Here is a 23,270-nt window from a genome sequence, read left to right as displayed (position 1 = left end):
ATATACTGTACATGGGTGAATCAATATGCCAGGTCAAAATATACTGTACATGGGTGAATCAATAGGCCATGTCAAAATATACTGTACATGGGTGAATCAACATGCCAGGTCAAAATATACTGTACATGGGTGAATCAACATGCCAGGTCAAAATATACTGCCATGTCAAAATATACTGTACATGGGTGAATCAACAGGCCAGGTCAAAATATACTGTACATGGGTGAATCAACATGCCAGGTCAAAATATACTGCCATGTCAAAATATACTGTCCATGAGTGAATCAATAGTCCCTGACAAAATATACTGCCATGTCAAAATATACTGTACATGGGTGAATCAATAGGCCCTGACAAAATATACTGCCATGTCAAAATATACTGTACATGGGTGAATCAACAGGCCAGGTCAAAATATACTGCCATGTCAAAATATACTGTACATGGGTGAATCAATAGGCCATGTCAAAATATACTGTACATGGGTGAATCAACATGCCAGGTCAAAATATACTGCCATGTCAAAATATACTGTACATGGGTGAATCAACAGGCCATGTGTAACGGCTGATTTCCGGAGACGAATCCGGAGACACAGAGACCCAAAAAATCAAGGCAACAACATTCTAAAAACGAGGGGAAATCATTGTTTAGCCCCTTAGGATCCACAGTGTCTAAGAAGTACTGCCATAATGCCTCTCTTTGTTTTAGTTTATGTACGATGTCACCTATTCTTGTCACCTCCTCCTCATGTTCTCTGGCTTCAAAGAGCAGGGAGGAATAGCGTAGTCCATGTTTTATTACTAATAGCAGGCTGATGTTCTGCAATGTTTCAACGCTCATTTAGTTTGAACAATAGAAGCAGCCCAGCAGATGCATTTGAGCGTGTATATGACATCTGTGGTGCTACAATTAATGAAGCTGTTCTCGGGTGGTAAAACACTTTAGTATTGGACGTACTGTCACAATGTACTGTAAGTGGCCACACTTGTTATTGCCATTGGGCAGGCCTGGGAGCCAAGTGTCACACTTCTTGCGTGGCTGCATGATGTGCATAACGGAATCGTCTAGGTTGTGTAAACAGGGTTAGGGCTACATACAGCGTACACCTTGCAAATTCTGGTGTGCTTTTCATTTTCCTCTGTCTCTAAAAGTGTAGCGAGATGGCCATTTGTAAAAGATAAAGAGGTAGACCACGTTAACCATTAGTGGCCAGACTTTGGACCTCCTCTGTCACTGGAGCCACTGAGAGAGAGGTGGGCGCTATGATGACCATTCATTATTAGTGAGGGCCACTTAGGGGCCAGAACATAATGCCTGCTTCTGTTACACCCTGCCTAGTGTAGAGAGAGAGAGAGAAAGATAGAGGGAGAGGGCGAGAAAGAGAGAGAGAGGGAGAGGGAGAGCGAGAGAGAGAGAGAGGGAGAGCGCGCGAGTGTGTGTATGTGTGTGAGTCTCCAGGCTATATACGGCACTGCCAACACATCGCTTCCTCTGACTAGTGGAGTGCAGCGCAGTAAAATGTAAACACACGGACCTATGCGAACACTCATTGTGTTCCACACATACACACACCACACAGACACCACACACAGACACCACACACAGACACCACACACAGACACCACACACAGACACCACACACACACACACACTCACACTCTTTCTATGACGTAGTGTACATGGATATTTCTATAAACCAGGGTGCCAGGGAGGATTACCTACAATGGACAGCTTGTTACAGCTGTTGATAAATCATTGACAATAATCTGCCAGTATTCTTCATGTCATTACAATAAGATATAAGGGAGAGCACAGCAATATTCAATCAAATTCACAAGTTGATTTAAAACCTTTGTTTTCTCATGGTTGGTGTATTGACGGATTTGTCCAATTATTTTCTGTGACATAAAACATAACTTTTCTGTCCTTGCAATTATGGCAGTGTAAATTGTAAATTATGTCATATATTAAGCATTAATAAGTTAAACTAGACATTGAACTTGAATCATGTAAGAATCCTGGATCTAGATGTCGAACAGTGTTTTGTATGAAGATGTCAGAAATGCAGTGTAACTATGTAACATTGTGTCTCCTTACAGTTTGTTATGGGGTGAAACAGTTTTCATGGGCAGACAAATCCCCCAGAAATGACATAACCTAGTGGGCTTCTTCACAGTGTCATCTGGTAATGAAATAACATGTTGGTTTCCATGTTACAACTGCAATTTGAAACAATACAAGGGGCTTGAATTACCCAAATTGAACTTGAATTTGGAGCTCAGAAATTGAAGTACTGGAATAGACCTACCTTGAAAATCAGACATTTCCTCAATTTGGTGCTTGCGAAGTCCTTCTAATTATTGTATCCAATTTATAATTCTCCTGCTCCCTTATAATTATCCTTGATTTCATTTTTGATCCATTTTTGTGAGAGATGTGGCCACTTTAATTTTCTTCCCGCCACTTCAATTGAAGGGTGATGCGCTAATCTGTTGACGTTATTATGAAGACAACAATATCTAATGCTGGCTTGGCTTTCCACACAAATCTTTCCATTACAAAAAAAACTGAGACGCCGTTCATGGCTTTATGATGTGTTTCTGCGTCAGCCACACAGGCTACAGAAAAGCCAGGAATGCATCACATTTATTTTGTCAGGCAAGTCCACATTATTCTCACAGATTTTATAGTGTACTTATAATTTGAATATCAATGGATTGGTAAAGCCTAAACAAATACATTATTCTTAAATTGGTAATGGGCTACTTTTTGGACACTTTTTGCATGCTTTTTTGGGGGGCTTGGTTGTATATTAGGCCCTATATGTACAATTATATACATTATACAATTACATAACTTTGAGGTCCTTAAAAATTCAAATTAAGTGCCTGAAAAAGTCCCTAATAGTCCTTGAATTTGAATTGTCGATGTCTGTATGAACCCTGCTTGAAGGATGTATAGTCCTAGTCCTATCTTGTTGTATAGGAGGAGTTATGGCTCAATTTGTATATATTCCTCTATATTCACATGTGGAACTGGATAAAAATTGGCTTTATTTTTGTTTCAAACCATTTTGAAATGTTGATCCCAATGCCACACATTGGCCCCATTATTTCTAGAAAGGCCCATATCCAATCTGTCATGTCCTCTATCCAACAGATACACACGACATATCCAATCTGTCATGTCCTCTATCCTACAGATACACACGACATATCCAATCTGTCATGTCCTCTATCCTACAGATACACACGACATATCTAATCTGTCATGTCCTCTATCCTACAGATACACACGACATATCCAATCTGTCATGTCCTCTATCCTACAGATACACACGACATATCCAATCTGTCATGTCCTCTATCCTACAGATACACACGACATATCTAATCTGTCATGTCCTCTATCCTACAGATACACACGACATATCCAATCTGTCATGTCCTCTATCCTACAGATACACACGACATATCCAATCTGTCATGTCCTCTATCCTACAGATATACACGACATATCCAATCTGTCATGTCCTCTATCCAACAGATACACACGACATATCCAATCTGTCATGTCCTCTATCCTACAGATACACACGACATATCTAATCTGTCATGTCCTCTATCCTACAGATACACACGACATATCCAATCTGTCATGTCCTCTATCCTACAGATACACACGACATATCTAATCTGTCATGTCCTCTATCCTACAGATACACACGACATATCTAATCTGTCATGTCCTCTATCCAACAGATACACACGACATATCCAATCTGTCATGTCCTCTATCCTACAGATACACACGACATATCTAATCTGTCATGTCCTCTATCCTACAGATACACACGACATATCTAATCTGTCATGTCCTCTATCCTACAGATACACACGACATATCCAATCTGTCATGTCCTCTATCCTACAGATACACACGACATATCCAATCTGTCATGTCCTCTATCCTACAGATACACACGACATATCTAATCTGTCATGTCCTCTATCCTACAGATACACACGACATATCCAATCTGTCATGTCCTCCATCCTACAGATACACACGACATATCTAATCTGTCATGTCCTCTATCCTACAGATACACACGACATATCTAATCTGTCATGTCCTCTATCCTACAGATACACACGACATATCTAATCTGTCATGTCCTCTATCCTACAGATACACACGACATATCTAATCTGTCATGTCCTCTATCCTACAGATACACACGACATATCTAATCTGTCATGTCCTCTATCCTACAGATACACACGACTGAAGCTACAGCTCAACTCTGAGGGATGCATCCCCGTCAAGAAGTACGTCTCTCTCTCTTTTGCTTTTTTTCTCTCTCTCTCTCTCTTTCTCTCTCTTTCTTTCTCTCTCTCTCAATTCAATTCAAGAGGCTTTATTGGCAGTAAATATCACACTCAGTAAATATTACACTCAAATTCCAAAATAATAAAGACATTTCAAATCCTTCTCTCGCTCTCTCTCTGAAGATATGAGGAGACAGATCAACCCTATCTCCTTCTCTCTTTCCCATTTCTCCTCTCATTTCTCCTCTAACCCTCTCGGGGTCCCTTGACCCCGCTCTCCACTTTCTGTCTCTCTGGCTACCTACAGTATCATCTCCTCTATCCATCTCTACTCCTTTGGAGGGCGCATCTGTCTGTGTCTGTCTGTCCTTGCTGTGTTTTAGTGGACATGGGTGCAGTGCTCCCTCCATCTCTCTCCTTTCCCTCTTCTATCGCTCCCTCCATCTCTAGACCTCCTCTCTGTCTATCTGCTCAGTCTGAGTGGAGACAGTAGACAGCAGGGAACTCTGAGCACAATCACCCCAGACTAGTAGTGTAGTGGAAAGCCCCTGTGATAACCTCACTCAGAACTATAATGGCAAACACTGAGTGTCAACAGAGAGATGGAGAGAGCGGGGGTAGAGAGAGGTACTGTAGAGAAAGCGAGACAGGGGTAGAGAGAGAGAAGCAGAGATAGAGTAACAGAGAGAGAGAGAGAGAGAGAGAGAGAGAGAGAGAGAGAGAGAGAGAGAGAGAGAGAGAGAGAGAGAGAGAGAGAGAGAGAGAGAGAGAGAGAGAGAGAGAGAGAGAGAGAGAGAGAGAGAGAGAGAGAGAGAGAGAGAGAGAGAGTAACAGAGAGAGAGAGTAACAGAAGGAGATAGAGAGTAACAGAGAGAGAGAGAGCAACAGAGAGAGAGAGAGAGAGTAACAGAGAGAGAGAGAGTAACATGGAGAGAGAGAGTAACAGAGAGAGAGAGAGAGTAACAGAGAGCGAGAGAGAGTAACATAGTGAGAGAGAGTAACATAGAGAGAGAGTAACAGAGAGAGAGAGAGTGTAACAGCGAGAGAGAGAGAGTAACAGAGAGCGAGAGAGAGTAACAGAGAGCGAGAGAGAGTAACAGAGAGCGAGATAGAGTAACAGAGAGCGAGAGAGAGTAACAGAGAGCGAGAGAGAGTAACAGAGAGCGAGAGAGAGTAACAGAGAGAGAGATAGAGAGTAACAGAGAGCGAGAGAGAGAAACAGAGAGAGTAACAGAGAGAGCGAGAGAGAGAAACAGAGAGAGAGAGTGCGTAACAGAGAGAGAGAGCGCGTAACAGAGAGAGAGAGAGAGAGAAACAGAGAGAGTAACAGAGAGAGAGAGTGCGTAACAGAGAGAGAGAGAGTAACAGAGAGATTAACCTGTCTCGCCCCCCGTTCCGCTAGCGGAACTCCTCCCACATTCCACTGAAAAGCCAGAGCGCGAAATTCAAAAAAAAAATATTTTTTAAATTTAACACAATATATATTTATGTTAGCTCACCAACAAATAGAAAAAAGCACAGACATTTTTCACAGCACAGGTAGCATGCACAAAATCAACCAAACTAACCTAGAACAAACCAAAGAAACCAAGAAACAACTTAATTAACAGAGAGAGAGGAGAATAGCAGAGATACATCTTGCAGCTAATACGTTTAGGGTTTGAGCTTCATGGTTAAGCACAGTGCAGGCTTATGTCAGCTTGATCATCACTGCCACACCTCTCCAAACATAGATTATGGAGACGGAAAGTCAAACATTAACATTTAATGGCTCTATGTTTTACTCTATTTACTGCAAGAAGGAATTATAACTAGGAAGTAGAACACAAAAATTGGCTTAACATATTTCTCTGGGTATATTAGATAATGAATGGATGCCTTTATCTGCTGGGTTATTGATGGTTCTGTGGTGTGAGACGTTATATGGATGGTTCTCTGGTGTGTGTGACGTTATATGGATAGTTCTGTGGTGTGTGAGACGTTATATGGATGGTTCTGTGGTGTGAGACGTTATATGGATGGTTCTGTGGTGTGTGAGACGTTATATGGATAGTTCTGTGGTGTGTGAGACGTTATATGGATGGTTCTGTGGTGTGAGACGTTATATGGATGGTTCTGTGGTGTGTGAGACGTTATATGGATAGTTCTGTGGTGTGAGACGTTATATGGATGGTTCTGTGGTGTGTGAGACGTTATATGGATAGTTCTGTGGTGTGAGACGTTATATGGATGGTTCTGTGGTGTGTGAGACGTTATATGGATGGTTCTGTGGTGTGTGAGACGTTATATGGATAGTTCTGTGGTGTGTGAGACGTTATATGGATGGTTCTGTGGTGTGTGAGACGTTATATGGATGGTTCTGTGGTGTGTGTGACGTTATATGGATGGTTCTGTGGTGTGTGAGACGTTATATGGATGGTTCTGTGGTGTGTGAGACGTTATATGGATGGTTCTGTGGTGTGTGAGACGTTATATGGATGGTTCTGTGGTGTGTGAGACGCTATATGGATGGTTCTGTGGTGTGTGAGACGTTATATGGATGGTTCTGTGGTGTGAGACGTTATATGGATGGTTCTGTGGTGTGTGAGATGTTATATGGATAGTTCTGTGGTGTGTGAGACGTTATATGGATGGTTCTGTGGTGTGTGAGACGTTATATGGATGGTTCTGTGGTGTGTGAGACGTTATATGGATGGTTCTGTGGTGTGTGAGACGTTATATGGATGGTTCTGTGGTGTGTGAGACGTTATATGGATGGTTCTGTGGTGTGAGACGTTATATGGATGGTTCTGTGGTGTGTGAGATGTTATATGGATAGTTCTGTGGTGTGTGAGACGTTATATGGATGGTTCTGTGGTGTGTGAGACGTTATATGGATGGTTCTGTGGTGTGAGACGTTATATGGATGGTTCTCTGGTGTGTGAGACGTTATATGGATAGTTCTGTGGTGTGTGAGACGTTATATGGATGGTTCTGTGGTGTGTGAGACGTTATATGGATGGTTCTGTGGTGTGTGTGACGTTATATGGATGGTTCTGTGGTGTGTGAGACGTTATATGGATGGTTCTGTGGTGTGTGAGACGTTATATGGATGGTTCTGTGGTGTGTGAGACGTTATATGGATGGTTCTGTGGTGTGTGAGACGTTATATGGATAGTTCTGTGGTGTGTGAGACGCTATATGGATAGTTCTGTGGTGTGTGAGACGTTATATGGATAGTTCTGTGGTGTGTGAGACGTTATATGGATGGTTCTGTGGTGTGTGAGACGCTATATGGATGGTTCTGTGGTGTGTGAGACGTTATATGGATAGTTCTGTGGTGTGTGAGACGTTATATGGATGGTTCTGTGGTGTGTGAGACGTTATATGGATGGTTCTGTGGTGTGTGTGACGTTATATGGATGGTTCTGTGGTGTGTGAGACGTTATATGGATGGTTCTGTGGTGTGTGAGACGTTATATGGATGGTTCTGTGGTGTGTGAGACGTTATATGGATGGTTCTGTGGTGTGTGAGACGTTATATGGATAGTTCTGTGGTGTGTGAGACGCTATATGGATAGTTCTGTGGTGTGTGAGACGTTATATGGATGGTTCTGTGGTGTGTGAGACGTTATATGGATGGTTCTGTGGTGTGTGAGACGCTATATGGATAGTTCTGTGGTGTGTGAGACGTTATATGGATAGTTCTGTGGTGTGTGAGACGTTATATGGATGGTTCTGTGGTGTGTGAGACGTTATATGGATGGTTCTGTGGTGTGTGTGACGTTATATGGATGGTTCTGTGGTGTGTGAGACGTTATATGGATGGTTCTGTGGTGTGTGAGACGTTATATGGATGGTTCTGTGGTGTGTGAGACGTTATATGGATGGTTCTGTGGTGTGTGAGACGCTATATGGATAGTTCTGTGGTGTGTGAGACGCTATATGGATAGTTCTGTGGTGTGTGAGACGTTATATGGATGGTGTTGTGGTGTGTGAGACGTTATATGGATGGTTCTGTGGTGTGTGAGACGTTATATGGATGGTTCTGTGGTGTGTGAGACGTTATATGGATGGTTCTGTGGTGTGTGAGACGTTATATGGATGGTTCTGTGGTGTGAGACGTTATATGGATGGTTCTGTGGTGTGTGAGATGTTATATGGATAGTTCTGTGGTGTGTGAGACGTTATAAAGATGGTTCTGTGGTGTGTGAGACGTTATATGGATGGTTCTGTGGTGTGTGAGACGTTATATGGATGGTGTTGTGGTGTGTGAGACGTTATATGGATGGTTCTGTGGTGTGTGAGACGTTATATGGATGGTTCTGTGGTGTGTGAGACGTTATATGGATGGTTCTGTGGTGTGAGACGTTATATGGATGGTTCTGTGGTGTGAGACGTTATATGGATGGTTCTCTGGTGTGTGAGACGTTATATGTATAGTTCTGTGGTGTGTGAGACGTTATATGGATGGTTCTGTGGTGTGTGAGACGTTATATGGATGGTTCTGTGGTGTGTGTGACGTTATATGGATGGTTCTGTGGTGTGTGAGACGTTATATGGATGGTTCTGTGGTGTGTGAGACGTTATATGGATGGTTCTGTGGTGTGTGAGACGTTATATGGATGGTTCTGTGGTGTGTGAGACGTTATATGGATAGTTCTGTGGTGTGTGAGACGCTATATGGATAGTTCTGTGGTGTGTGAGACGTTATATGGATAGTTCTGTGGTGTGTGAGACGTTATATGGATGGTTCTGTGGTGTGTGAGACGCTATATGGATGGTTCTGTGGTGTGTGGGACGTTATATGGATAGTTCTGTGGTGTGTGAGACGTTATATGGATGGTTCTGTGGTGTGTGAGACGTTATATGGATGGTTCTGTGGTGTGTGTGACGTTATATGGATGGTTCTGTGGTGTGTGAGACGTTATATGGATGGTTCTGTGGTGTGTGAGACGTTATATGGATGGTTCTGTGGTGTGTGAGACGTTATATGGATGGTTCTGTGGTGTGTGAGACGTTATATGGATAGTTCTGTGGTGTGTGAGACGCTATATGGATAGTTCTGTGGTGTGTGAGACGTTATATGGATGGTTCTGTGGTGTGTGAGACGTTATATGGATGGTTCTGTGGTGTGTGAGACGCTATATGGATAGTTCTGTGGTGTGTGAGACGTTATATGGATGGTGTTGTGGTGTGTGAGACGTTATATGGATGGTTCTGTGGTGTGTGAGACGTTATATGGATGGTTCTGTGGTGTGTTAGACGTTATATGGATGGTTCTGTGGTGTGTGAGACGTTATAAAGATGGTTCTGTGGTGTGTGAGACGTTATATGGATAGTTCTGTGGTGTGTGTGACGTTATATGGATAGTTCTGTGGTGTGTGAGACGTTATATGGATGGTTCTGTGGTGTGTGAGACGTTATATGGATGGTTCTGTGGTGTGTGAGACGTTATATGGATGGTTCTGTGGTGTGAGACGTTATATGGATGGTTCTGTGGTGTGTGAGACGTTATATGGATGGTTCTGTGGTGTGAGACGTTATATGGATGGTTCTGTGGTGTGAGACGTTATATGGATGGTTCTGTGGTGTGTGAGACGTTATATGGATAGTTCTGTGGTGTGTGTGACGTTATATGGATAGTTCTGTGGTGTGTGAGACGTTATATGGATAGTTCTGTGGTGTGAGACGTTATATGGATGGTGTTGTGGTGTGTGAGACGTTATATTGATGGTTCTGTGGTGTGTGAGACGTTATATGGATAGTTCTGTGGTGTGTGAGACGTTATAAAGATGGTTCTGTTGTGTGTGAGACGTTATATGGATGGTTCTGTGGTGTGTGAGACGTTATATGGATGGTGTTGTGGTGTGTGAGACGTTATATGGATGGTTCTGTGGTGTGTGAGACGTTATATGGATGGTTCTGTGGTGTGTGAGACGTTATATGGATGGTTCTGTGGTGTGTGAGACGTTATATGGATAGTTCTGTGGTGTGTGAGACGTTATAAAGATGGTTCTGTGGTGTGTGAGACGTTATAAAGATGGTTCTGTGGTGTGTGAGACGTTATATGGATAGTTCTGTGGTGTGTGAGACGCTATATGGACAGTTCTGTGTTGTGTGAGACGTTATATGGATGGTTCTGTGGTGTGTGAGACGTTATATGGATGGTTCTGTGGTGTGTGAGACGCTATATGGATGGTTCTGTGGTGTGTGAGACGCTATATGGATGGTTCTGTGGTGTGTGAGACGCTATATGGATGGTTCTGTGGTGTGTGAGACGTTATATGGATGGTTCTGTGGTGTGTGAGACGCTATATGGATGGTTCTGTGGTGTGTGTGAAAGTAACTATGATGTTGTGATAATGCCTCTCCAATGTGTGTAAGGCTATATGAAAAGGTTCTCCATTGTTTATGATGTTGTGTTAATGCTTCTCTGGTATGTGTGTGATGTGTGAAGCTGCCTGTATGAATGGGTTGGTAGTACCTGTGATGTGTGAAGCTGCCTGTATGAATGGGTTGGTAGTACCTGTGATGCTGTATAGCAGGGTTTCCCAACTGTCGGCCAGCGGGACAGGTTTCATTTGGCCCCCCAAGTTTCCAAATATTTTTTTACCTTTTTTTTTTTTTTTTTTTCATTGTTGGACATGTACGACTGTAAAAACACCAGGAAATCAGCTCCAAGTGATTTACATTTTGGGAATATGTTCCCAAGTATTCTCACACATATTAGAGATGCACATGTGATTTAACCAATTTAAGAAAGGTTTGAAATTATTGTTTTAGTCAAATACTATATCTGTTTGGGCTTCTTGCGGTCAATTTTCAGTCTACAAATGACTTGTAATTATGTTCTGGCCCGCGGCTGAATCTAGTAGAGGATCCCTGCTGTATATGTTGTTTGGTGCTCTATTCATGTTCCTGAGGTGTGTGTGTGTGTGGTGTGTGTGTGTGTGTGTGTGTGTGTGTGTGTGTGTGTGTGTGTGTGTGTGTGTGTGTGTGTGTGTGTGTGTGTGTGTGTGTGTGTGTGTGTGTGTGTGTGTGTGTGTGTGTGTGTGTGTGTGTGTGTGTGTGTGTGTGTGATTGTGATGATGTAACTGTTGTTTCGTCAGCATCTTCAGGATGTTCTCAGCAGACAGGAAACGAGTAGAGACAGCTCTGGAGAACTGCAACCTCCCTTCTGGACGGGTAAGAAGCGCTTATTCCCTCTCTCTATCACTCTATCATTCTCTTCCTCTGCCTATCTATCCCTGCTTCCAGGTCTGTTCATCTCCATTCATTATCTATATGCTATCTTTTTAATATTCTATCAACTATCAACCCATCTCTCTCTCTCTCGCTCTGCCTTTCTCTCTCCCCATCTCTCCCTCTCCCCCTCTATCTCTCTCACTCTCTCTCTGCCTCTCTCTCTCATCTCTCTCCTCTCTCTCTATCTCTCTCTCTGCCTCTCTCTCTCCATCTCTCTCTCTCTCTGCCTCTCTCTCATCTCTCTCCTCTCTCTCTCTGCCTCTCTCTCTCTCCATCTCTCTCCTCTCTCAATTCAATTCAATTCAATTTGCTTTATTGGCATGACGTAACAATGTACATATTGCCAAAGCTTATTTTGGATATTTACAACATAAAAATAAAAATGAGAATCAAAATTGTCAACGGGACAACAGTAACAACAATAACCAAGTGTCAAAATAACCATACATTGAACAATAACAATAAGCATACAGTAGAGGACATGTGCAGGTTGATTGGTCTGTCAGACACTGTCCCTCAACTTATGACAGGCAGAAATGTAGTGCGCTGCCAACCCACAGCTCTCTGCGTCCTCCCCCAACAGGACGGGTAGCCTATCCTCATCAGAGAGGTCTTTGAAACCTTGAATAAGGGTTTCAAATTTGGGGAAATGACACTCTCTAATTGTTTTATATTTTTGACATTTTGTCAGAAAATGCAGCTCCGTCTCAGGTTCTGTTGTTGTGCAGTGGTTGCACAGCCTTTCCTCTACAGGGAGCCAGGTTTTCCTGTGTCTACCCTTCAATGGCAAGACTGTGCTCACTGAGCCTGTACTTTGTCAAGTTTTTTTTTTTAAATCAGTAACCATGGTCAAATATTTAGCCACAGTGTACTGTCGATTTAGGGCCAGATAGCACTGCATTTTGCTTTGTGTTTGTGCTTGTGTTTCCCAATAAGCAATATAGTTTTGTTTTGACTGTGTTGTAATTTGGTTTATCCTGAGTGATTGGATGTTCTGGTCCTGAGGCTTCAGTGTGTTAGTAGAACAGGTTTGTGAATTCAGCCCCAGGACCAGCTGGATGAGGGAACTCTTTTCTTTGCTCAGCTCTTGGCATTGCAGGGCTTGGTAATGATATGAGAGGGGGTCACTATATGTTAGATGTTTCCAAAACTTAATTGTTTTTTTTTGAGTTTTTATTATTAGTGGATATTGGCCTAATTCTGCCCTGCATGCATTGTTTGTAGTTTTCCTCTGGACATGTAGGAGAATCTTACTGAACTATGCATGCAGGGTTTCAATGGGGTATTTGTCCCATTTGATGAAATCTTGTTTTGCAAGTGGACCCCACACCTCGCTGCCATAAAGTGGAATTGGTTCAATGACATATTCAATTAGTTGAATTAGCTTTTTAATGGCGTAGAATGCCCTGCGTGCTTTCTCTCTCAGTTCATTCACTGCCTCATTAAGGTGTCCAGTTGAGCTTATTTTTAAACCTAAGTAATTGTAGTGTGTGCAGTACTCTATATATTTTGTACCAATTGAGAACTTTGGTCTAATTCCCTGAGATCTGGATCTTCTCTGGAAAATCATTATTTTAGTATTTTAGTGGTTTACTGCCAGGGCCCAAGTCTGGCAGTACTGCTCTAGCAGGTCCAGGCTCTGCTGTAGGCCATGTGCTGTGGGTGACAGCAGGCATAGGTCATCTGCGAAGAGTAGGCATTTAACTTCTGAATTGTGGAGACTAACACCAGGGGCTGAGGATTTTTCTAGAATAGTGGCCAATTCGTTGAGGTAAATATTGAAGAGTGCAGGGCTCAGATTGCAACCCTGACGAAGGCCCCGCCCCTGGTTAAAGAATTCTGTTATTTTCTTGCCAATTTTAATGCTGCACGTATTGCCAGTATACATTGATTTAATTATGTCATATGTTTTACCCCCTACACCACTTTCAATAACTTTGTAGAACAGTCCTGTATGCCAAATAGAATCAAATGCTTTTTGTAAGTCGATAAAGCAAGCGTATATTTTGGTATTATTTTGATGGACATGTTTATCTATCAGGGTGTGTAAGGTGTAAATATGATCAGTTGTGCGATGTTTTGGTATAAATCCAATTTGGCTTTTACTCAAGACATTGTGCTTATTAAGGAAGTTTAGAACTTACATTTATAATACTACAGAAAACCTTCCCCAGGTTACTGTTCACACAAATGCCTCTGTAATTGTTAGGGTCAAATTTGTCTCCGTTTTTAAAGATTGGGGTTATGAGTCCTTGATTCCAGATGTCAGGGAAATAACCTACACTCAGGATCAAATTAAACAGTTTTAATATAGCCAATTGAAATGTTGCACTAGTGAGTTTGAGCATCTCATTTAGGATGCCATCAGGTCCGCATGCTTTTTTAAATTTGAGAGCCTGACGTTTCTTATAGAGCTCCTGGTCAGTAATTGGGGAGTCCAATGGATTTTGATTGTCCTTTATAGCTTTCTCTAATCCATTCAACTTCTCATGAATTTGGCGTTGTTCTGCGTTTGTGTCAATATGAACGGTGTTGTAGAGTGTTTTAAAATGGGTTGTCCATATGTCACCATTTTGTATCGCTAAATCCTCTTGTTTAGATATTTTTAGTTTTTTCCAATTTTGCCAGAAGTTGTTTGTGTTTATGGACTCCTCAATTAGTGTCAGCTGCTTGCTGTTGTACTATGCTTTTTTGGTTCTGAGTGTACGTTTATAGAGTTTTAAAGTCTCACAGTAATCTCTCTCTCTCTCTCTGCCTCTCTCTCGCTCGCTCTCTCTCTCTCTCTCTCTCCCCATCTCTCTCTCTCTTGTTCATCCACACAGTAACGTTCCATACACCAGCAGATCTGATCATAATTGCTATTTAAGGAATGTAATTGGTGTGGATTCATCCTTTTTAGTCATTCACAGGATTTCCCATCATAAGAGCAATTTTTTTGTCTCGGTTATTGATACAGATGAGAGAGAGAGAGAGAGAGAGAGAGAGAGAGAGAGAGAGAGAGAGAGAGAGAGAGAGAGAGAGAGAGAGAGAGAGAGAGAGAGAGAGAGAGAGAGAGAGAGAGAGAGAGAGAGAGAGAGAGAGAGAGAGAGAGAGAGAGAGAGAGAGAGAGATTGCACATGTGTCTGTCTGTGTGTGATGACAGAAGTTGTTTCCCCCAGCCAGATGTCACAGGGGAAAAGCCTCTGTATTCTCTGTAGTTCCTCTAATGTACTGTTTGTCACGGTACAATAACACTGTCTGCAAGGAATAGCAAGCAATTAGTAACACACACACGCCAGTGTATGCACGCACGCATACACACACACTCATACGCCAATGTACGCACAAACGCATGCAAACATGCACACACATACAAACACACACACATTAACTCAGAGTGTAGATAATTAGCTGCAGGGGGAGAGGTAGGGAGAGAGATGCATGGCTGTTTGAAGGTCTGCTGGGATTTGTTGTGTTGCTTTGTACTGTTAATTAAAACTAAACGTTAGTGCTGCTAACCTCACAAAAAATAATAATGTAAAAAAATATGTATTGTTACGTAGACTGGACAGGTGCAGTGAAATGTGTTGTTTTACAGGGTCAGCCATAGTAGTACGGCGCCCCTGGAGCAAATTAGGGTTAAGTGCCTTGCTCAAGGCCAAATCGACAGATTTTACACCTTGTCAGCTCAGGTGTTTAAACATGGGACCTTTCTGTTACTGGCCCAACGCTCTAACAGCTAGGCCACCTGCCACCCACTGCCTTCAAAATGATGGGGTCAATTCCATTTCAGTTCTGTCAATGTACTTCCTGAATTGATGGCGTTGGAACCCTGTTAAACATTCTGGTGTCATTTTGACTGTACTGTAAGCTAAACCTATAACCTATATATCTGTTACTTTTTTCTCTGTGATTTTTCTCTCTTTCTCTCTCCAGAGTGATTGTATCCCACAAGAAGACTTCACTCCAGAGCTCTACAAAGTGTTCCTCACCAACATCTGTCCTCGACCAGAAATAGACAATATCTTCTCTGAAATGTAAGACAACTGTCGCTCAGAGCTACCCAGAACTAACAAGCATAGTACTTAGTACTTAGTACTACACTTTAGCATTATTAAGGTTCATATTAGGACATTTAAACAGTAAAATACACTTGTCCTTCTTCAACGTGGAAAAGTCCTGTTAAACAAGTTTAAAGTGAGTTGAAACTAAATTGCCACACTCTAGAGCAATTTGATGATGAACTTTGTCCTTTGTGGTTTCGTGTCTTTTTTTTAAATGTTAAAAGTGTAAATCACTTGGCCGTTCTTCCTTCAAGCAATCTTCAGAGAGAGAGAGAGAGAGAGAGAGAGAGAGAGAGAGAAATTCGATATGTTCTGGTAGAAACAGGGATATGAAAGGATTTATAATCAGAGCTCATAATTGACTTAACACATTTGATCCTCCCTTTCCTCATCTCTTTCTCTCTTTCATTCTCTTTCTATCCATTTATCTCCTCTCATATCTTGTTCCCTGCTTCTCCTCCCTCTCCTCACCCCCCTTTCTGCTCTCCTCCCTCTCTCCTCTCCTCCGCTATCTCCCTCCATCTTCTCCTCTCCTCCCTCTCTCCTAGTGGAGCTAAAAGCAAACCCTACCTGACAGTGGAGCAGCTGACTGACTTTATAAACGTCCGACAGAGAGACCCTCGTCTCAACGAGATCCTCTACCCTCCTCTCAAACCTGAACAGGTTCAGAGCCTGCTGGACAAGTATGAACTCAATGAAATGCTGGCGCAGAAAGGTTGGCATGAGTCACACACACACACACATGCACTCACACACACACATTCATTGTTTTAGAGGAACTCTGGTGTTTTGAGAGTACACATTCACCCCCCTTCTCCGGAGGGGTGGTGAGTTTGGCAGGGCAGTTACCATAGAAACCACTCAGCCGCATCCAAGGGGCCAACACAGTTCTAAAAACCCAAACTCTCTCTCACGTACAGCCTTGCTGTACACTTCCTTCCTCTCTCATACATGTGTGTGTGCGCGTCTGCACGTGTGCGTGTGTGTGTGTGTGTGTCTGGGGACTACGTTCTAGAACAAGCAGCTGGAGAGCAGTAGTGCTCACTGGTAGATAACACCTGTCTGTTTACCTATTACGCTTAGACTGGTGTCATACACACACACACACACTCACACACACTCACACTCACACACACACACACACACACACACACTGTCTATCACACAGTCACACTCAGTTTCTCCCTCATTTAGAAGAACAGTCAAATAGTTATCATGAAATAGTCCTGTCTCATCCCAGGTATACACACCACACTGTTTCAGACACCGACTACTGGCAGTACTGAGTTGAAAACAATGTTATTATACACGTTGTTATTAGAACCGTTATAACCACTTTATAATGAGTTAATAACCCTTTATTACCATGTTATTCTAAATCTATTCCATCCCTGGTTATCTGTTTTTTGAGCTCTGCGGTTACAGTCAGTATCTAGCGTGCCAGAACGTACACATGGTGTCCTGCTGGTTCTACTAATAGTTTCTAGACAGTCAGACAGTGAGGAGTGATGCCTGCTTTAGACAGAGGGATGGGGGGGAGTCCAAAATGGCACCATATTCCCCTTATGGGCCCTGGTCAAAAGCAGTGCACTTTATAGGGCCCTTTATAGGGCCCTTTATAGGGTGTCGTTTAGGAGGACAGGAGACACAAGTTTAGATGTAGTGTCTCCTGGAAAGAAACTGTTCAGTATCGTGGTGTGACAATATGAGCCTGTGATTTTCTGTGACCATGGGGTTGTGGTATATTATGAGCCTGTGATTTCTGTGACCATGGGGTTGTGGTATATTATGAGCCTGTGATTTCTGTGACCATGGGGTTGTGGTATATTATGAGCCTGTGATTTCTGTGACCATGGGGTTGTGGTATATTATGAGCCTGTGATTTCTGTGACCATGGGGTTGTGGTATATTATGAGCCTGTGATTTCTGTGACCATGGGGTTGTGGTATATTATGAGCCTGTGATTTGTGACCATGGGGTTGTGGTATATTATGAGCCTGTGATTTTCTGTGACCATGGGGTTGTGGTATATTATGAGCTTGTGTTTTCTGCTGCTTTTAACTTTTTAGACAGTAAGCAGACAACAGGTCAACCGTGCTTCAGCAATATTTCCCAGGACAAATTTGATCTGTTTCTTGATTTCAAATTGACCTAACAGAGTACACTATGTATTTCTTCAAGAACAAGACACCATCAGTTTTCCTCCCCCCAGTTCATCCCTGGCTCACGATTCAGTGTGCCCTTCCATATACACACACACTCACATCCCTCTCTTTGCCGTCCCAGTCTGAATGCCAGATTTCCCTCTGCAGTATTTATATAGCCTGGGGCAGAGGAAAGACTGCCATCTGCTCTGAAGAGTTACACACTCACACACTCACACACTCACACACTCACACACTCACACTGAAGTAACAGGGCCTGAGGGGAGTAGGACAGGAGTTGTAACAGGGCCTGAGAGGAGTAGGACAGGATCATTAACAGGGCCTGAGGGGAGTAGCACAGGAGAGGTAACAGGGCCTGAGAGGAGTAGGACAGGAGGAATAACAGGGCCTGAGGGGAGTAGGACAGGAGAAGTAACAGGGCCTGAGAGGAGTTGGACAGGAAGAATAAGAGGGCCTGATGCGAGTAGGACAGGAGAAGTAACAGGGCCTGATGGGAGTAGGACAGGAGAGGTAACAGGGCCTGAGGGGAGTAGGACAGGAAGAATAACAGGGCCTGATGGGAGTAGGACAGGAGAAGTAACAGGGTCTGATGGGAGTAGGACAGGAGGAATAACAGGGCCTGATGGGAGTAGGACATGAGAGGTAACAGGGCCTGATGGGAGTAGGACATGAGAGGTAACAGGGTCTGAGGGGAGTAGGACAGGAGGAATAACAGGGCCTGAGGGGAGTAGGACAGGAAAAGTAACAGGGCCTGAGTGGAGTAGGACAGGAGAAGTAACAGGGCCTGAGGGGAGTAGGACAGGGGTAGTAACAGGGCCTGAGGGGAGTAGGACAGGAAGAATAATGGGGCCTGATGGGAGTAGGACAGGAGAGGTAACAGGGCCTGAGGGGAGTAGGACAGGGGTAGTAACAGGGCCTGAGGGGAGTAGGACAGGAAAAGTAACAGGGCCTGAGTGGAGTAGGACAGGAGTAGTAACAGTGCCTGAGGGGAGTAGGACAGGAGTTGTAACAGGGCCTGAGAGGAGTAGGACAGGAGTCCTCCCTGTTCTCTCTCTCTCTCACCAAATGAATGTCAGAGTGACCTAAGCAGGCTCCTCTTAACCTCAGTCTTAAAGGGGCAACCAGCAGTTGGTACATCTATTTTTGGACTTTTACATTAATATATGTACCCATTGATTCTTGAAGATATAACTAAACAGTGAGCTCCAAACGTATTGGGACAGTGACACATTTTTTGTAGTTTTGTCTCTGTACTCAGCACTTTGGATTTGAAAAAATACATGACTATGAGGTTAAAGTACAGACTGCCAGCTTTAATTTTAGGGTATTTTCAAACATATCGGGTGAACCGTTTATAAATTACAGCACTTTCTTTAGGGGACCAAAAGAATTGGGGAAAATGTACTTATGTGTATTAAAGTAGTCCAAAGTTTAGTATTTGGTCAAAGTCAGTTATGTCTAAATCAAATCTGTATAAACCTTTGATGATCTTACTGTGAACTTTAACTCTGGAAAGCCTAACAGCGTTTGAAGCCGTCAATCCAACCTGCCATTGTAGTGACTTACAAACTAGTACTACCTTGAAAAGTGTAAGCCTCTGTTTGTGAGGGGAGTCTACCTAATATTGGAAGGTTTTTACAGTGTTTAAAGGGTTTTATGTGACCGTAGGGAAAGCATTCAGACGTTCGTTACACAAGAGATTATACAAGGCTTTGATACACTCTCATTAACACACAACAGGGCTAATTTGTTTCTTTAAAACCAGTCAGACATCCACGCAGCAGTCACAGTTGGTCACTGTGTCGTGGTTATGATAAAAGTTCCCACTGTCCCCAGCCACAGGATAGGTAGAAGGAGCCCTACAGCCACAGGGTAGGTAGAAGGAGCCCTACAGCCACAGGGTAGGTAGAAGGAGCCCTACAGCCACAGGGTAGGTAGAAGGAGCCCTACAGCCACAGGGTAGGTAGAAGGAGCCCTATTGCCACAGGGTAGGTAGAAGGAGCCCTACAGCCACAGATCTAGGATCAGCTTACCCTCTCCAGTGTCCCTGCAGAGGTGAAGTCTGTACGAGTTTAAAGCTGTCCTCTGTGGTCTCCCCAGGGATCCGGCTAGCTCCGATGTCACAGAGAGAACACTGTTAATTAGCCGTGAAAGTCTGCAGAGGGCAGAGCTGCATTAATTAGCATAAACGAGCTAGCAAATTAGCGATTGAATGTGTTCCATGCAATATAGGAGTAAGGAGGAGAGTTAGTTTCAGTTAGAATATTAGCATGTTAGCGAGCTAATTCATTAAAGCCCCAAGCATGTTTGCCTTTGTGTACAGTATGTTGCTATTTCATTTGTGTTTGTATTGGTAGTTGGGAGTGGTGTATGCTGGTGGGGGGGGGTATGTGTTTTAGTCGTAAGCCTGAGCTGTTCAGCTGTATGACAGAGGGATTTTACCACAGAGGGAGATAGGTGTGTGCACATGCATCTGTGTGCGCCTGTGTGCACGTGTGTGTGTGTGTGTGTGTGTGTGTGTGTGTGTGTGTGTGTGTGTGTGTGTGTGTGTGTGTGTGTGTGTGTGTGTGTGTGTGTGTGTGTGTGTGTGTGTGTGTGTGTGTGTGTGTGTGTGTGTGTGTGTGTGTTTGTGTGTGTCAGTCGTTAGTTCTGTGTGCCTGTGCAGTTGAGAGAGGCTAATTGGCTGCTTGTGTTAGCGTTTATTTCCCTGGATACCCCGCTATGGAGATCATTGATCAAAGGATGCTGGTTTAGTAAATGTGTGTGTGCGTGTGTGTACGTGTCTGTGCAAGTGATGTGTATGATTTAAAGGGAGCATGTCCGTCAGGAGAGCTGGAGGTTTTGAAGTGTCAAATGCAGCTTTTATTCAGCACCATTCAGCTTCATGCACCTGATTACTGCATTTAGAAATGCTATTCGATGTTTGAGTGATTTTAAATCGGGAAGCTAAAAGCACTTATTAGTTATTACAACATCCTTTGCCTCTGGGTTGTACCATTGATCAAACAGTTGTACGATTGATCACACACACAAATGCTGTAAGTGCACCAGAGTATGGATTGTAGGGTGACTCAGTGTGTGTCATAGGTCCTTATAGTCTGGGATTGAAACAGACTTTGTCCCTGAGATTGATTTCAGTGGCCCTCTAATTTAGACACACACACACCCCACATAACTGGGGAGGTAGGGTAAATAGTAGGAACTAGAACGGATTGTACTTAACTGTGTAAAACACATCAAACACATAGTTTGATCCCATTCACTCCATTCCAGCCATTATTATGAGCCGTCCTCCCCTCAGCAGCCTCCTGTGACACACACGCACACACTGATCGAATGAGGGAATGTGTCAATGGCTGAAAATGTGAATGGTGAAACATCTCCCATCAGGTTACACTAGTGATGAATCAGCAGGTTACAGCCTGTCTGCTTCTGTTAGCAGGTTACACTAGTGATGAATCAGCAGGTTACAGCCTGTCTGCTTCTGTCAGCAGGTTACACTAGTGATGAATCAGCAGGTTACAGCCTGTCTGCTTCTGTTAGCAGGTTACACTAGTGATGAATCAGCAGGTTACAGCCTGTCTGCTTCTGTCAGCAGGTTACACTAGTGATGAATCAGCAGGTTACAGCCTGTCTGCTTCTGTTAGCAGGTTACACTAGTGATGAATCAGCAGGTTACAGCCTGTCTGCTTCTGTTAGCAGGTTACACTAGTGATGAATCAGCAGGTTACAGCCTGTCTGCTTCTGTTAGCAGGTTAAACTAGTGATGAATCAGCAGGTTACAGCCTGTCTGCTTCTGTTAGCAGGTTACACTAGTGATGAATCAGCAGGTTACAGCCTGTCTGCTTCTGTTAGCAGGTTACACTAGTGATGAATCAGCAGGTTACAGCCTGTCTGCTTCTGTTAGCAGGTTACACTAGTGATGAATCAGCAGGTTACAGCCTGTCTGCTTCTGTCAGCAGGTTACACTAGTGATGAATCAGCAGGTTACAGCCTGTCTGCTTCTGTCAGCAGGTTACACTAGTGATGAATCAGCAGGTTACAGCCTGTCTGCTTCTGTTAGCAGGTTACACTAGTGATGAATCAGCAGGTTACAGCCTGTCTGCTTCTGTTAGCAGGTTACACTAGTGATGAATCAGCAGGTTACAGCCTGTCTGCTTCTGTTAGCAGGTTACACTAGTGATGAATCAGCAGGTTACAGCCTGTCTGCTTCTGTTAGCAGGTTACACTAGTGATGAATCAGCAGGTTACAGCCTGTCTGCTTCTGTTAGCAGCAGCTCTGGAGATGAACAGGTTTCAACTCTAATGGGTTTAGCTCTTCAACCTAACACTTAGCTAAACCTACACACCATACTACAAAGCTGACAACATTTAACATGTTGTCTTCCAGTATTTCTACTCTCTCTGACTGTTATCTCTGTTGTTCTGCTCATCTTGTCATCCTGCAGGTCAGATGTAGGCGGAGGGCTTTCCCAGGTATTTGAGTAGTGAGGGTTTACTAAAAAAAGATACAGTTTAGGGCTGATCCCAATTAGTATGACTGGTCGATTGTTTAGTCTTTAGGCTTTCGACCAAGATTGTTTAAGTTGAACAGTAACAAATAGAGATTGTTTTAGTCAAACAGTAACAAATAGAGATTGTTTAAGTTGAACAGTAACAAATAGAGATTGTTTTAGTCAAACAGTAACAAATAGAGATTGTTTTAGTCAAACAGTAACAAATAGAGATTGTTTTAGTCAAACAGTAACAAATAGAGATTGTTTTAGTCAAACAGGCTTTTTTGTTTAGTCTTTAGGCTTTCGACCAAGATTGTTTAAGTTGAACAGTAACAAATAGAGATTGTTTTAGTCAAACAGTAACAAATAGAGATTGTTTAAGTTGAACAGTAACAAATAGAGATTGTTTTAGTCAAACAGTAACAAATAGAGATTGTTTTAGTCAAACAGTAACAAATAGAGATTGTTTTAGTTGAGCAGTAACAAATAGAGATTGTTTTAGTCAAACAGTAACAAATAGAGATTGTTTTAGTTGAACAGTAACAAATAGAGATTGTTTTAGTCAAACAGTAACAAATAGAGATTGTTTTAGTCAAACAGTAACAAATAGAGATTGTTTTAGTTGAACAGTAACAAATAGAGTTTGTTTTAGTCAAACAGTAACAAATAGAGATTGTTTTAGTCAAACAGTAACAAATAGAGATTGTTTTAGTCAAACAGTAACAAATAAAGGTTGTTTTAGTCAAACAGTAACAAATAGAGATTGTTTTCGTTGAACAGTAACAAATAGAGATTGTTTTAGTCAAACAGTAACAAATAGAGTTTGTTTTAGTCAAACAGTAACAAATAGAGATTGTTTTAGTCAAACAGTAACAAATAGAGATTGTTTTAGTCAAACAGTAACAAATAGAGATTGTTTTAGTCAAACAGTAACAAATAGAGATTGTTTTAGTCAAACAGTAACAAATAGAGATTGTTTTAGTTGAGCAGTAACAAATAGACATT

The 23,270-nt window shown here is 42.7% G+C and overlaps 1 protein-coding gene across 6 annotated transcripts in view; it reads left to right on the top strand.

Moving 5' to 3' along the window:
* The window catches only part of LOC139582700 (1-phosphatidylinositol 4,5-bisphosphate phosphodiesterase beta-1-like), a 234,110-nt gene that overhangs the window by 146,537 nt on the left and 64,303 nt on the right, over positions 1 to 23,270 (top strand). For all 6 annotated transcript variants that reach the window (XR_011676403.1, XM_071412939.1, XM_071412938.1 and 3 more), the window contains exons 6-9: positions 4,281 to 4,334; positions 11,426 to 11,501; positions 15,477 to 15,577; positions 16,153 to 16,319. Coding sequence is in view for 5 of the 6 variants with exons in the window: in XM_071412939.1 (XP_071269040.1) it covers positions 4,281 to 4,334; positions 11,426 to 11,501; positions 15,477 to 15,577; positions 16,153 to 16,319 (398 nt within the window). In the remaining variant the exon portion in view is untranslated. The remainder of the gene's footprint in view (positions 1 to 4,280; positions 4,335 to 11,425; positions 11,502 to 15,476; positions 15,578 to 16,152; positions 16,320 to 23,270) is intronic.

The sequence above is a fragment of the Salvelinus alpinus genome, chromosome 8 (assembly GCF_045679555.1).
Source record: "Salvelinus alpinus chromosome 8, SLU_Salpinus.1, whole genome shotgun sequence".
NCBI lineage: Eukaryota > Metazoa > Chordata > Actinopteri > Salmoniformes > Salmonidae > Salvelinus > Salvelinus alpinus.
This window is presented reverse-complemented; position numbering and strand designations above follow the sequence as displayed.